The 16,534-nt window shown below is 33.7% G+C and overlaps 1 protein-coding gene across 1 annotated transcript in view; it reads left to right on the top strand.

Annotated features, from left to right (window-relative positions):
* Window positions 1-14,744, top strand: part of GRM3 (glutamate metabotropic receptor 3) — a 980,615-nt gene extending 965,871 nt beyond the window's left edge. Inside the window, exon 5 of the mRNA XM_044088350.1 lies at window positions 14,235-14,744. Coding sequence (XP_043944285.1) covers window positions 14,235-14,317 — 83 coding nt within the window. The 3' untranslated portion in view covers window positions 14,318-14,744. The remainder of the gene's footprint in view (window positions 1-14,234) is intronic.
* The last annotated feature ends 1,790 nt before the right edge of the window (window positions 14,745-16,534 follow it).

The following is a 16,534-nucleotide window of genomic DNA, read 5'->3' as shown; positions in this document are numbered from 1 at the left end:
AAACAACAAATCCTAGAGATTTTTGAAAAGTATAAAAAAGAAATATGAACATGGGAAAGAAAGAGAGATTTGATATGGTGCAATATACAGTATATGCAATCAATATAAAGAAGGCAGCCCTAAGATATTTGAAGAGAAATACAGGCAAAGGCATCCAGATATGGAAATTTTCACAATAAAAATAATATCACAAAGAAGGAATGTATTAGTAAAGTAGAAGTTAAAGTTATGGAGTGCCTGCGAAGTGAAGGATTTGGTGTAGAAGGTCTAACACAGGTTACATCACAGCATGATGGAGTGAGTCCCCAAAGCAGGGAGAAACAGGAAGTTCAGGAGACATCTGAAGAAGAAATATGGACACGGGAAAGAAAAGGAAAGTTAATATGGTGTAATATCTAGGCAAAGGAGAAAGCAAAACTAATCAATACAAAAAGAGCAGCACCAAAGATATTTGAAGAGAAATACAAGCAAAGGAATCCAGACATGGAAAACTTTACAATACAAAAAATAAAAAGACAATGAGGAAAAGTAGAAAAAGATCATTAATGGAGGAGTTAATGAAATAGAAACTGAGGTTATGGAATACCTCCAAAATGAAGGATTCAGTCTAGAAAATCTAATTCAGAAAGCACAACAACAGGATAGAGCAATGGACATCCAAATTAAGGGGAAACCAGTGGAATGGGAGGCAATTGGTCAGGTGCCATATGAAGATATTTTGGAGCCTTCCACAGGAAACCAGTATAAACATTCACTTGAAATTGGACAGTAAAGGAAGGCACTGAAAACTGTGGAAACCCTGATGCAGTCAGTGCTAAGGAGTGATAGGCCAGTGAGTTCCCATATGAAGAGCAACCAATGGCAAAGGGTGAAATTGAAGAGAATGTGCCACAGGAAGATGCCATAGAAGTTTCTATAGAATACCCACAGGAAATGGAAAACAAAAAATGTGTTGTCAATTTATAAAATATGAGCTAAGAGAAGAGTTACTTCGTTTAATATAGCTAGATAGACATATTATTATCGATGAAAGAAATAGACTGCAGAAATTAAATAAAACCCAAAAAGTCAGAAGTTTGATAAAACAAATGAACACAGTAATTAGGACTGTTCATAGAGATCCATACAATATAACAGAAGTAAACAGGATATATTACTGTGCAGCTAAATTAATAACTGATAAAGTTCTACCACAAGAGCACAGGGTAGTGAGGGAAAGGAAGGGGAAAAATCGAATACCATCATGGAAGTATCAAACAGAGAAAAATCAAATGTAGCAAATAAACACCAAAAGGAATTGATTCCACCAGGAAGAGACACACAATAGCTGATAAAAAATATTCTTCTTTAATAAGCAAACAACGATTTTGCGCTTTCATCCACCAACAGCGTGGACTTCATCAGAATACATTTAATTATCAGCTAATTGCTTAAATACTTTCTTTTTGGCACCACTGTTAATGATTACTAAAAATCCCAGTGAAATTTAAAGCAAAAGTGCTTAAGTGCATATGTTAAAATTACCTATAACATTTAAATGCATGAAACTGTTAAATTCAGACATTAAATTACATTAATAAAAAATATGGAATAAAAATTGTTAAAAAATAAAAAAAAATACATCAAATACATAAATCATACAACTATAAAAATCATTTATAAAAATAATCACATTAATAAATTAACACTAAATACATCTCATAAAAGTCTTGTCTAAAGCAACATTATAGTAAATTCATAAAATACATACTATATATGTATATATCTCATTTGATACCTAAACCTGTATTTGTAAAAGAGATTTGATAGTAATATAATCATTTAGACCTGGCATATTCATGGCATCTGTTAACAATTGCCATTTAAATTCCTTATATCCCAAGACTGCTTTAAAATTACCCCCTCGGGGCCCCAGTTTGACCTGCTCCAATATGGCAAACTTAAAAAAAATTATGGTCCCCTGCTTTACCTATATGTCTGTATAGGGCATTATTACTATCCTTTTTCTTGATGTCATAGAGATGGTCATAAATTCTCTTTCTTAGGGGCTTCTCCGTTTTACCTATATAATAATTGGAGCAAGTCATACACTTAGCCATATATACCATGTACTTCGAATTACAGTTTCCTTGCCTAAAAGTAATCTTAGTGTTATTGATATTTTTTAGGGTCACCCCTTCTACTTCTAAAATAGCGTGAAATTGTTTGCAACTAGCACATCTTCTAGTATTTCTTCCTTGTCCCCCTATTTCTCTAATGGTATTGCCCCTTTCTAAATTATGTTTAATATTACACCCCATTTTGTATACAAATGATGGTGTCTCACCCGCTATATTCCTAATCTCGTTGTCTGCCAACAAAATATTCCAATTATTATTTAATATCTGTTTTACTTGATTCACATAAGGGGAATATTCCAAAATGCAAGCCCTCTGATAATTTATGTTGGTATCAATATTACCCAAGGATGCAGTCTTACCTATACCCCTTCCTAAAATGGGTTGGTATTTTCTACCCCACTCATCAATTACATATTTCTTGATGTCATCCAACCTATGTCTGGGGTATCCACTCTGACTAAATAAAGAAGTTATAAAGTCAATCTCTTCAACCATCTCAGTATACGTATAGGAACGTCATTTGGGCTGCCCTTATGCACTGCCCTTTAAATATATTCCACATAATTTTTCTAGGATGGTTGCTAGAATACTCAAGATAACTATTAGAGAAAGTATTTTTCCTATATATTCGAGATTTAAATCCCATCCATAGTCCATAAGATACATAGGTATCTAGGTAGGCAATGCCACCTGTATCACAAGTGTCAGTAAACCTCAAAAAGGTACTCGTACTGTTTAGATATTCAATAAACTCCTTAATACTATCATAGGGGCCATCCCACAATATAAAATATTGTCCAAAAAATGGGAGTAATGTCTAATGTACTTGTAATATTCACTTTTGAAGATTAACTGGTCCTCCCGATCTAACATAACCAGGTTGGCGAACATGGGAGCACACGTGGCCCCCATTGACACCCCCCGGTCTGTCGATAGTGTTCACCTTCAAAGTAAATAAAGTTATCAAGAAAAATAGACATAAACTCCATAATAAGACTGACAAATTCCCATTCCAAACTAGTATATTGTCTAACACTATTACAAAATCCCTCTAACCCCAGTTGTTTGGGTATACATGAAAAAGGTCTATCACATCTATGGTGATAAAAGTTAATCCCTCTTTCCAAAGACTGGGGGATGTACGACCTAGAAAGTCCCATGAGTCCTTAATCATATGGAGTATTTTCTCATAGATGTGTTTTAACCACCTATCAATAGCTACTCCCAAAGGAAAAGTTTTGGAATGACTGCCTGAAACTATAGGACAAAAAGGGGAGTTTATGGCATTCTTATGTACCTTACGTATCCCCACAATGGTTGCTAATATGGGATGTTCCACTTTGAGAAAATTGTATGTGTCTATTGAAATGCGGTTATCCAATAAAAACTCTTCCAAATACATATCAATACGCTCAGAAGCTATATGTATTTCGTTACTGGATATTATTTCATAGTTACCAGATATCTGGAGTATCTCATACATTTTGTTAGTATATTCAAGTGCATCATATATGACCACCTCCCACCCTTGTCGGGTTTCATAACCCTAATTTGATGGTCTTGCTTTAGCTGTTCCAAAGTGTGTATTTCGTCTCTAGTTAAGTTACTCTGAAAATGTTTGCACCTAATATCATTTTGTAACTTATAAATTTCTCTAGTGACCATTCTTTTCTCCAAATCCTAACCTTTCTATCATTCCAAGGGTATGCTACATCTTTTTTGAAATGTTCAACGTCTCTACTTATTTTCTTACATTTTTTTGTTATAGATGGTTTGTGCCTTCTTATCCACCACATTAAACTGTTTCACATACAAATTTTCCCACTGAGCAAAAAGTAAGTAATAAACAATGATATTATTGAGTTTTTCTACTTCATCCATTATAACACATAGTCTTTCATCATTTTTCCTAATTAACAATTTCATATAATCATAACCAAATTGGTTAAAAAGTTGATTAAATTCGTTACGTACTTGTTCAGTTAATGCTAAACCCATTGGCGCCTTAAAAAAACGTAATCCTACATGTACAATATTTAATGCAAGACATCTGTTTAAACAGGCATTATCCAACTTGATACCTTTAATAATACTAAATTTTTGACCAAAACTATAAATTAATTATTTTAAAGTTCCATTGGTTGCCTTGCTCGTATTGTCTATACTACTTGCATTGCACCCCACAAAATTGAAATCAATGTCATTTTGAAAAAAGTTAATTGTGTGCAACCCTGCCCCTCTTTAGATTTAACATTGGTGTTGGCTCTAGAGCTTGAGCTCTGCCTTACAGTACCTTTTTGTGTTGCAGTAGCATTAACTACTGTAGAATAAGTTCTAGATGTCATAGCATGTTTTGGTTTCGCTCCAGTCCATTGAAACTTTTCTTCCAAATTGAAAATGGAAAAACCAAATGTACAATCTTTGTCCATTACTCTACTGAAGTTTCCCACTTCAGCAATTGCTTGAGACGTAGAGTTATCCAGACCTACCCCCTAACCATTGGGTATATCCAAAAAAGATTGACTTCCTCCAGATACATCAACCGCTTTTGCTGAGTGCTGCATGCTATACGCTTTCACACTGGACTGTGTGAATAACTCTATCAGTCGGGTCACTTCCCCTTTCAAAATAGAGACTTCCAACTGAAGTCTCTGTAAGTCATCTTGTCGGACAGGCAATACATTTGAGGGCATTTCATCCATGGAATCCATTGCACCACCAACGACCAAAAATCAAAGAATAGCATTTAATCAACCAAGAAAAATCAAATGTAGCAAATAAACGCCAAATGGAATGGATTCCACCAGGAAGAGGCACACAATAGCTGATAAAAAATATTCTTCTTTATTAAACAAACAAAGATTTAGTGCTTTCATCCACCAACAGCGTGGACTTCATCAGAATACATTTAATTATCAGCTAATTGCTTAAATACTTTCTTTTTGGCACCAATGTTAATGATTACTAATATTCCTAGCTAAATTTAAAGCAAAAGCGCTTAAGTGCATATGTTAAAATTCCCTATAACATTTAAATGCATGAAACTAATAAATGCAGACATTAAATTACATTAATGTGTACATTATGAAATTACACAAGCCCATTTTGGTTATTATAAACCTCATATAAAAATTATTGAATAAAAATTGTTAAACAAAAACATTAAAAAAATACATCAAGTAAATAAATCATACAACTATAAAAAATCATTTATAAAAATAATCACATTATTAATGATAATTAAATGTATTCTGATGAAGTCCACACTATTGGTGGATGAAAGCGCTTAATCGTTGTTTGTTTATTAAAGAAGAATATTTTTTATCAGCTATTGTGTGCCTCTTCCTGGTAGAATCCATTCAGTTTGGCATTTATTTGCTACATTTGATTTTTCTTGGTTGATTAAACGCTATTCTTTGATTTTAAGTATCGAACAGAGAAAACCATAAAGAAATTAAGACAAGAAGTGTCACTGTTAGAAAATATAGAAGAGGGAATGGATCAACAAAATTACTTAGAAAGATAGACGAGATAAAAACAATGCGCATTATTAGAACAGATGAGGATTTGTCATGCACTATTGCAAATAACAAATTAAAAATCTCAGCACAGGTGGAAAAACCTAGAAGATGCGCAGATAAATATACAGGAAAAGAACAAAATAAGCAATTTACTGATGACCCAAAAAAGTTTTATAGAGAATTGTGAAACAAGGTAAAAGGAATTGAAAGACCACCAAAAACAGAAGAAATATAATATTTTGGAGAAGTATTTATGAAGATCCTGTGGAACATAACAAACATGCTAAATGGATAGAAGAAGTAAAAGAAAGAATAAGAAGTTTAAAGGTGCAGCATATGAAATGTGATGGAGTAACAGCCAGAGAGATTGAAACAAAGTTAAGAAAAGCCTCTAATGGGAAAACCCCAAGCCAGGATGCAATACCTATCTTCTGGTTAAAAGTATTAACATCTTTGCACAAATTTTTAGCCATGAGTAAGAACTATTTATATGCGCATCCAGAACAAACACCAACCTGGCTAACAACAGGAAAAGCAATGCTCCTACTTAAGAGTGAACCTGCAAGCTACCCTAAAAATTATAGACCAATAACTTGCCTTCCAATGATGTATAAACTATACACTGGAATAGATGCATCAGAGTTTATAGTCATTTAGAAGAAAACTCAATTATGTCATTAGAACAAAAAGGCAATAAAAGAAAGTCATATGGAACAGAGGATCATTTGTTGTTAAGTAAAGTTATAGTGGAGAACTGCAAAAAGGGGAAGAATCTAAGTACTGCATGGATTGACTACAAAAAGGCATTTGATAGTATCCCACATTCATGGATAAAAGAGTGCTTAAAAATGTATAAGATAGACCCAACACTGATCAATTACATTACAGTGACCATGAAACAGTGGCAGACCACTTTGCAATTAAGCCATGATAAAACACAAATTATTATCCCAGGGATAAAAATTCAAAGGGGGATTCCAGGGTGAGTCTGTCACCGCTGCTATTCTACCTTGCCCTTAACCAATTAAGCTGCCTACTTAACAGCTTAGGCCATGGCTATATTTTGGCTCCTAGAAAACAACAAAGTAAAGACTTCTCATCTTTTCTTTGTCAATGATTTAAAACTGTATAGCTCATTAGATGAGAAACTGAAAACACAACTGCAGGTTGTCAAAACTTTTTCAGATGATATAAGAATGTAATTTGGTCTTGATAAATGTGCAAAAGCAACCTTTAAAGCAGGAAAACTGCCACACCAAGAAAACATAAATTTGGGACAAGAATGTGATATAAAAGAACTTGAGCAAGAGGGAGTGCATAAATATTTGGGAACTGATGAAGAATCAACAATAAAACATGAACAAATGTGAATACAATTTAGTAAGGAATACTTTAAAAAACATAAATTAATCTTGAAAAGAGCATTGACATCTAGGAACAAAATTCAAGCTATTAACCAATTTGCTCTTCCTGTCCTAACTTACAGTTTTGAAGTGATTGACTGGTCCCAAAACATGTTGGCTGGATTAGACAGGAAAACAAGATTGATGCTTCATGCACACCAAATAATGATCTGTAAAGATAGCCATGTATCATGTACAGTTCTGAGGCTGAGACATAATGGAAAGTGAAAGAAATCATATCCAACTTGTTACTATTACATACACTGCAACAGATCCATGAAGTCACACATTGCAGGAGTATAGGGCAGAGTATGAATCAAGAACAACCAAGAACCACAAAAAAAAACAAACAAACAAACAAAAAAAAACACTTTGTCCATATGCTTACCACTGAGATTTATTGAACAGTGCAGAGATTTTGCCTTACACCACTTAAGACTTCATCAGATCTAAATAAAATCACATACATCTCACCTTTAAAACCCTTTGTACCGTCATGTGACCAGCAAATCTATTTACTTATTTATGCACAAAACATAAATATTGTATACATATATTACTAACACATTTATCAACACACAAATATTTTCAAACTTAATAAAAGTGACAAATGTATACTATTTACAAAACCTTGTTGCCTGATTAAAGCCAATAAACAAAATTATGTAAATACATAAATACATACACCATAATGATCTCAAGCAAAACAAATATATAATAAAACATTGTACTTAAATAATTAATGGTCCTAATCTTAATAACAAAACATTACATTATTAAAATATTATCATAGATCCCTACCATAAATATTATAATTTGGCTTCTCTCATTTATAAAACACTTTTAATAGACACAATATTGTTAATGCCTGGAGGGTGACTTACATCATGTAGTAACTGACAAAGTGGTTCCATATATATTTTCTGAGTTAGGAAATATTTATGTATTAATAGATGTATTTTAATCCCATCAAGGTACATATGGTTTTAAATGTGAGCTGTGTGATTTTATTTAGTTCTAATGCAGTTTTGAATAGTGTAATACAAAAGCACTAAACTGTCAATCTCCATGGTTGGCAGGTGTACAGAGTGTTTCTTTTTGTGATACACTGCAACAGCCTTCCCGCACACACAGACACAAATACTTGCTTAGCAACAATCATTTTGCACAGATTTCATCAAAAACAATGCATTGTGTGAATCTGCTTCTGGCAAGTTAGATCAGTGATCAAACGATAGTGGGGATGTCACTTATATTCACAGTCTTCGATACCCATCAGCCACTTGCTTTACACAAATATATATTAGTCCTGCACACCCAGATTGACTGTTTAACTTGACCATGACTGCAAGTTCAGTCCACTTCATTCACAGACAGACCTTGCCATGCTTCGCTACAACACCAGTCTGCATTTCCTTAGTATACATCTATAAAATCTCTCTTGCCTGATTCATGGCTGAAAATGGTCCATTAGGCAAGTCCTCCATCTATGTAGGTCTGTGTGAGTGTACACACAAGCATGCACCCTGTATATACTTAAGATAGCAGCAAATCAAGGAATCAGTGGCAGATTCAGAACAGGTTTTGCATCAACATGCTTTTTCTGAAAACAAAATATGAATTAATGACATTATTGCTTGACTCCAATCCTCTGTGATAACCACAAAATAATACAAAAAAAAAGCACTGGCCAAAAAATATGAGGAAAAAATCAGGGACATCTGAGTGAAATGAAGATATGCCTGACCAAGTAACTCAATAATTGGAGAGCTGCACTACTGCTGTTAAAGAGGCAGAAGAAACTTTTCAACCAAAGAGACTTTACAAAGCTGAAGTATATTGGTACATATTCTTGAAGTCTGACTCTTACCCTAACAGCTTATCAGTCTGACCTGTTCAGTATATCCTTCATTAGGCAGCTATGAAACTTTCACTCAAGGACTGCATTCTCCATGTCACTAATAATTCCTGACAGAATTGGCAGAGTGAGTCATGAAATGTTATTGGACTGTTGGGATCAGCTGAAAAGGAACTGGTCCTTGCAGTCCAATCATATTTCCGGAGACACTGTGATAAGTTACAAAAAAGTTGTTTCAAACATGGAAGTAAAAAGAACCAAGAACAATGGTACAATTGACAGGCGAATGTCAATGGGAGAGTTGTAGCTCCCCTAGCACCCCCTGGGTAAATCTGACACTAAGTAAAACCTGTAAGTTATTCAATATGGGAATGACTTCATGGAAGCTACATAAAAGAATTCAAGAAGACATTTAGCCACAAAAGGAAACTTGACTATAATGCTTTATTTAGATGATCTGTAATCCACCAGATGTAAACCATGGAAGAGATGATCCTTCTCAGCTTTAGAAAATGTCAGTTTCACTCAAAGGTAAGAATCAACCCCTGAACCTAGTGGTTGTGAGGTAAACTCATCAATCATTATTCCAGCCTTGTTTTACTGTTGTGATAATGTGATTTTAACTTTGGTCATGTGTATACATTTTATTTCAGTGTCATTTCATCTGTTAGTTGGTTTACTAAGGAAGTATATGTACAGGGGTATTTAAATGTTTTGTTGTGCATTTGTCAGAAGAGATCATTAGTTAATTTAGGATAAAAGCGCTCTGCATTTTTTTGTAAATTAAAAATGTCCATGTGGAGATTACATCTCTGTTTTGGAGCTTCTGTATTGCTCATCAACTAACAAGTCACTGAGAAACCAGTTTGTTGAATAGTTCTTTGTGAAGTTAAACTCCTTGACTGCTGGTTTCCTTAGGAAGTCATGGCAGTCCAACTTCTGTCCAACTATGCCAGTAGTGATTTTTTTTTGGGGTGGGAGGTGGTGTCTCTCTGTCTTCATGTTTGTGTGACTACAAAGTTGGTATATACAAGTTCACAGCATGTGAGGAGTACAAGGATCCTTGCAGTTTCAAAAATCACTTACATTAAATGTTTTTATTGGGTTCATTACTCATCCAGTTGTGTTTGGTGATTTGCTTTTTCTTGATATTAAAACTTACCAATTCTTAGGTGAAGCCTGTTTTGGTGTTCATTTTTGATAATTGAAAAATTCTCCCGGTGTTTATTGAACTTGATTTTGGAAAATTTACATTGGAATAGTGCTTGGTCCTTCTGTTGGCATACCCATAATATTTCTAGGTTGGTGATCCTAACCACCACAACATCTAATCCTGCCCAATTTGGTTAAGTGGTACTGTGTCCTGCATTAATACTGAGCTCTACTGTCTTTTTATGCAATCCACTGTATTTACCTTCCTTTTTTATAGTCTTTCCACTTATGAAATAAAAAAATAGATTTTCTCCAAATAACATTTTCCCAGTGGTACCTGGAATACCTATGTGGAATGTGTAGTGAAGAACCAAGTTGTCGGAAGCACTCCCAATAACCAATAATCCAAAAACAAGAGTGCAGGTAGTGTGGAGAGATGTAGAAAACAAACGTGTCAAACTTTGAGGATTTGTAATTTATTTCAAACAACAGTTGACAAAAAAACACATAAACGCCTTATATTCCACCTTGCGTTTTCATCCACATTCCTTGGACTTCATCAGATGCCCAATTTAAATTCTTTAATTGTATATATACTGCTTTTAAAACCATTTAACCAATAAAATTCCCACATTTTATTCATATGGACAAATAAACATTCATATGTGCTCATGAATATTAAACATATATCCTCCATTTTCCGCTCATAAATTTTACCATTGATAATATATATCTATTAAAACTCTTTAATAAATGTAAACACATAAATACTTTTCAACAAATACTTCACAATAAATAACATAATAAAACTTTTATAATTTAAAATACTATAAAATATAGGAGAATGGATGCTTTTTCAAACAATACTTATTTAGTTCCCTTTAAACCATATATTTTCTTGGGAAACAGTGACACCTTCTGTCATAAAAAAATGTTACATGAATCTTGTTTTTCATTCACAATTTGGCAGCCCTTAACTTTAAAAGTGGCAAAATGGAAAGATAATCATTTAACCCTGGGGCTTTACCTGATTCTAGGGTTACTTGCCACCATAATTCTTTATACTCTATTTTCTCTTCCCATGGGCCACACCTAATGTCATTTTTAATTTGTTCCAGAACCAAAAAGAGGAATTTATAACCTTCACACACTTTAGAATGTTTAAATAGTGCGTTAGTTTATTTTCCTTTTGATATATCATAAATATGTTCATATATTCTTCTCTTTAAGGTTCTCTCTGTTTTGCCCACATAAAAGGAATTACATTTGTGACAAATAGCAAGATATACTAGCCCCTTAGACTCACAATTGTAGTACCCTTTACTTCTTATCCATCTTTCCCTACTTTCTAAAAAAACCTCACCACTGTTTATAATATATTCACATTGACTGCACCGTCCACATTTGTAAGTACCTGATTTCTTTCCATTTTCTCTATACGGATTTCTTTTGTTATTTTTATTCTTATTTTCTAAAATATCCTTTATATTACTTGAATTTTTGTAAACCACTTTAGATGTTACCCTAGGTATATCTTCCAAATCTGTGAAAGAGACAAATCTATCCCATTCTTTCTGAAAAATTCCTTTTATGTTGTAATTGATTGCATTATATTCTAAAACAAGTGCCTGTTGATAATCAACAGTATTATTCATATCTTTATTTTCAAATCCATTATTTTCATTAATTTTTGTAGCCCCCTTAATGGGTTTAAATTTATTAACCCTACTACTTTCCACCTCAGACCTAATATTTTTAACAAAATCCCTAGGGTACCCCCTTTCCATGAACATCTTCTCCAACAAATTATACTCCATAACAAAGTCACTATACATACTGGTCATGCGAGACCCCCTGACAAATTGTCCTTTCACTATATTCCTCTTACAGTGTGCAGGATGTGCACTCCTATAGTGAAGGAAAGAATTACAGAAAGTAGCTTTCCTATGGATCCTAGTTTCTAATTTATTATTTACTTTGTATATTACTAGGTCCAAGTATTGTAAAGTATCATAGGACATTTTATAAGTAAATTTGAGAAAGTCCTTGGTCTTACTAATATATTCCATAAATTCCTCAAATTTTTTTTTCATAAATTCCTCAAATTTTTTACTACTCCCTGCCCAAAACATAACTATATCGTCTAAAAATCTACGATATAGAGTCCAACAGGAACTAAAATTTGAATTCAGAACATATGTTTCCTCCCACTTAGCCAGGACTAAATTTGCAAAGGTAGGAGCACAGGCTGCACCCATGGCCACCCCTTGAGTTTGTTGAAAAAATTCCCCATTAAATACCAGGAAATTATTTTTCAAGGACCATTTCCAAAAGCCCTGTGCTTGCTACCTTTTCTTTGTGGGATAAACACTTATCTTGAAAAATGATGTCCTCAAACATTTTCATTCCTGTCCCATAAGGTATAGAGGAAAAGAGGTCAACTATATTTATAGTAACAAACAATAAATTTTCTGTATATAAATCAGGAGTAATCTCTCTTAATAAGTCCCAGGAATCCTTGAGTATAACTTTTTTTATTAACCCAAATATGCTTCGTCTTTGTATATACATATTTTGCCAAAGGCAATGTTTTCGATCCATCAGCAGATACTATTGGTCTAAGTGGGGGGGGGGGTCCTCAGGATTTTTATGGATCTTGGGGATTCCAAAAATAATAGGGATTTTTGTTTTTTCAACCTTCAAATATGTGTACATTTTTTTATCTATAATTCCCTCATGGACCATATCTTCTAGTTCCATATCTATCTTATTATAGGCCAAATTTACCTCATTCTTAGAAACACAAGTATATTTAATTTCATCCCTAAGTATTTGGTTCATTTTCCCCTCATACTGTATGATGTCCATAATTACAATCCCCCCACCCTTGTCTGGCTTCATGATTCTAACACTAAAGTTAGACTTCAATTCATCCAAAATTTAATTTTCTTCCTTACTGAGGTTTGTCTTATATTTAATTTTCCTTTGTGCATCCCTGATTTCCTTTTCCAAAATACCTTCCAAATTTTTTAATTGTGGATGCATAGGAGGGTTAAAAGTGGTTTTCCTTACTAAAACTTGATTAGTATTAGTTATGTTTTTTATATTATTTTTTGAAAATAGCATTTCTAAGTTTACTTTCCTTAGAAACAACTTAATATCCAATAATGTTCTTGTTAGATCCCCTCTTACATAGGGGATAAATTTAAGTCCCTTACACAAAAGGTTAAAATGTTCCTTAACCAAAGGGACATTACTAAAATTATAAATCGAAAAACCATTGTAAGTATTTCTAAATCCTTCAACTTCCACTTCTTGGTCAAAACTTTCTTCATTTGGGACAGGGGTATGTATCTCTAATATCTCCCCCCCCCCATTTGAACATTTTCATTATGATATACTTGCTTGTTAATGAACCTATTTTCCCTAATTAATGGGGGAAAATCTAGGTTGTAATCATTTTCGTCCCATTCATCAAGCATCTGCTCATTATTCTGATTACTATCTTTCTCCTGTCCATTAGATCCGTAAATTCTCCTATTCATATATGGTGGTTTGGGATAACTAACATTATTCTCATATTCTTGCATATCCCTCTTTAGTTTTTTTCACTTTTCTATTAATTAACTCATCACATTTGACATCAATTTCACTTCTTACTTTAAAATATTTTTCTTTTTCTTCCTTAATCCAAAAAATAAGATCTTCCTTAATAGTGTAGTGAAGAAGTGTACACTTCCTTAAATGTGTAGTGAAGAAGTGTACTGCATTTTTGCTAATTGTAATATTTTAATTCCGTGTATGGTTACTAATTCTCCACACAAGTTATTGGTCTGGAAGTAATTATACCTTTTTCAAGTTAGCTGCTTAAGTCATTAAGACAGTTTGTTATTTTTTATGTTTTATTTATTTATTTACTTTTTTGCAACACACACACACACACACACACACACACACACACACACACACACACACACACACACACAACCAGCGTTTCAAGGAGGGAAGGTGAATGCTACCCATGGTTCATATTAAATGCTCTAGCTTAAAAAAATAATCAGACAACCCAAAATGTTAAATTGAATATTATACTGTCAGCATACTCTAGCAATTGCTCTGAAACAAATCTCAGCTGCACAAACCTGCCAATATGATAACATTATTTTTCTTTATTTCATAGCTTGCGTTGCTGCTGCTGTCCAGTACGTACCAACAGTCTGCAATGGGCGAGAAGTCTTGGATTCCACAACATCATCTCTCTGACCCTTTCCCGGATTCATTCATAAGCTATTAGACTGTTAGAGAAAATGCACAAGGTGTGCATTGTAAAAGAGCTTTTTTGTAGAAACTGTGCATTCTTGAATAATGTATATACTAGATTTGCAAAAATTTTCAGAATTGTTTTCGTAACTGTGTTATAATTTCCATACCTGAATCCTGTAAATAGTCATTTGCATAACAGATGCAGTAGCTGTGTTGTCTGCTGCAAAATGGTGTGCCAAATCTAATTACATTTCTAGAGTTTATTTTATTTTATTTTTTTTTGTAGAAAACAGTGATCCTGCTGATATATGAGACATTTATCTTGTATAAAGCAACAAACATATTTGTCATTTGATAGTTCAGACAAGTAGTTTTAATTCTAAAATTGTCTTGATGTATATTTTAAATAAAATCTGACTTAGCATTACGTTTAAGCATTTTCCATGTCAGGTACTCACATTTCATATAGTTGATACAAAAGGCATGGTTCTTCCAAAAATTCTGACAGTGCTAATGATGTAAGGAATATAGTTGTGTAACACAGAACCTGAACATATTTCCTTGTAGTGATTTCTGTCATGTGATGAAGACGAAAAATGCTTTATGGTGGCAATCTGAGCTGTAGGTTAAGCACTGGTTTAGACTGTCATCAACTCACACTTACATTGTCTGTGGCACAAATGAGATCCCGTAACTCTTTTCTGTTCTTGAAATGTTTCCAAAGTGCACTCAGAGCGTCTTCCTGACTGCTTCAATTAAGAACAAATAAAGCATTAACTGGGGAGAGGGATCTGATCTATTAGGTTGCTATGTACCTCATATTTAATAGCTGTTAGTCAAACTTATTTAGTTTGCTTTTCAGAAATGGAGGCTCAGTATAAAAGAGCTGTATCAGAGAGATGTGATAACAGGTTGCCCACAGTAGATAAAGAAATGTGGTAATTAGGTGTCCATAATAGATAACCTCCCATATGGTATGCACATGAAGTTCAAAATCATAACCCCGGATAAACAGAAGCATGACCGTACTTAGAGAAGTTGCTTCACTGTAAGGAAGAAGTTGATCTGTTAATGAATGAACCTGAAGCACTGTCTGAGCAAAATGAACTGTTTAGCTAGATGATGTAATCTTTAAAGAACAGCTGACAGAAATGAGAAAAGGTTGCTGTATCTCAGGTTAATATCAGTAATCATATTCTTTGTTATTTGTTATTAAGCTCACATTATTAAAACAAAAAACATATCCCTACAAGTTCATCTGATGACGTTCAACTCAATGTCCTAATTCAGTGACTGTAACTATGACCTCACAATTCCTGCATGGCAAATGTTGTGAGCCCACAAAGAGACTACAACTTTAATGTACTGCATGGAGTATGATGATTATGCCCTAATATCTGGAAAAAAAGGCAAATCAGATAAGCTTTTCTACAGCATGAGACCTGATCTCAACAAGTGTTAAGCACACCCTGCTTCAGTTGTTAAGGTCGAGTACTGCAGTAGGCAGTTTTTACTGCCAGTACTGGTCAGCAAACCACAGAGGCAGAATAAAAATCAAATTTGTTTCTGCCTGCTTTTTGTGCTGGCAATATGTCCCTAATATTTTTTTTAACATAAGAGAATACATTACATAGCCTTTCTGACAGTGCTTGCTAGCTGCTTTACAGCTTTGAAAACCAGCAAAACAATCTGTGCTTTTTTTCTATAACTAGTAGTACATGGAGCAAATAAAGCTGTATGCACTGCAAAGAATTATGATCTGGTTTCTAATCATAACCCTGTATTATGTGTTCTTGATATGAACACCAAGATAAACCTCTTGAGCTTCACTCTTAAGATGAATTTCTTAGCATCCATGTCTCATACGTATAATAGGTTATGGCAGGTGAACCACTCATAATCTTCTATACTAAATACTCACAATTGAATTGTCAAATCTTACATCATCAAACCATTCTCTTTGAATCAGCAGCTCATCAATATATAAACTACAGCAACATGTGTACCCCACACACCTACTCATAAATTAATATAGGAACTCCAAGATCAAACAACCTTGAAGCAGAGGGCAAACCCTTTCCACTTGCTAAAGTACTTTATTATATTGTGGCAGTCAATATTTTGATGAGCTATCAAACTGATGTACTAGTTTTAATAAATTCAAATTCAGCTGTTCAAGTGTTGACTTACCATTATGGGCCCTCTTTAAGTGGAGAG

Source organism: Protopterus annectens, chromosome 11.part0 (genome assembly GCF_019279795.1).
Source record: "Protopterus annectens isolate FY-2018-M chromosome 11.part0, PAN1.0, whole genome shotgun sequence".
In the NCBI taxonomy this organism is placed as follows: Eukaryota; Metazoa; Chordata; order Ceratodontiformes; family Protopteridae; genus Protopterus; species Protopterus annectens.
The sequence above is the reverse complement of the archived record's forward strand: the minus strand, read 5'-3'. Positions and strand labels throughout refer to the sequence as shown.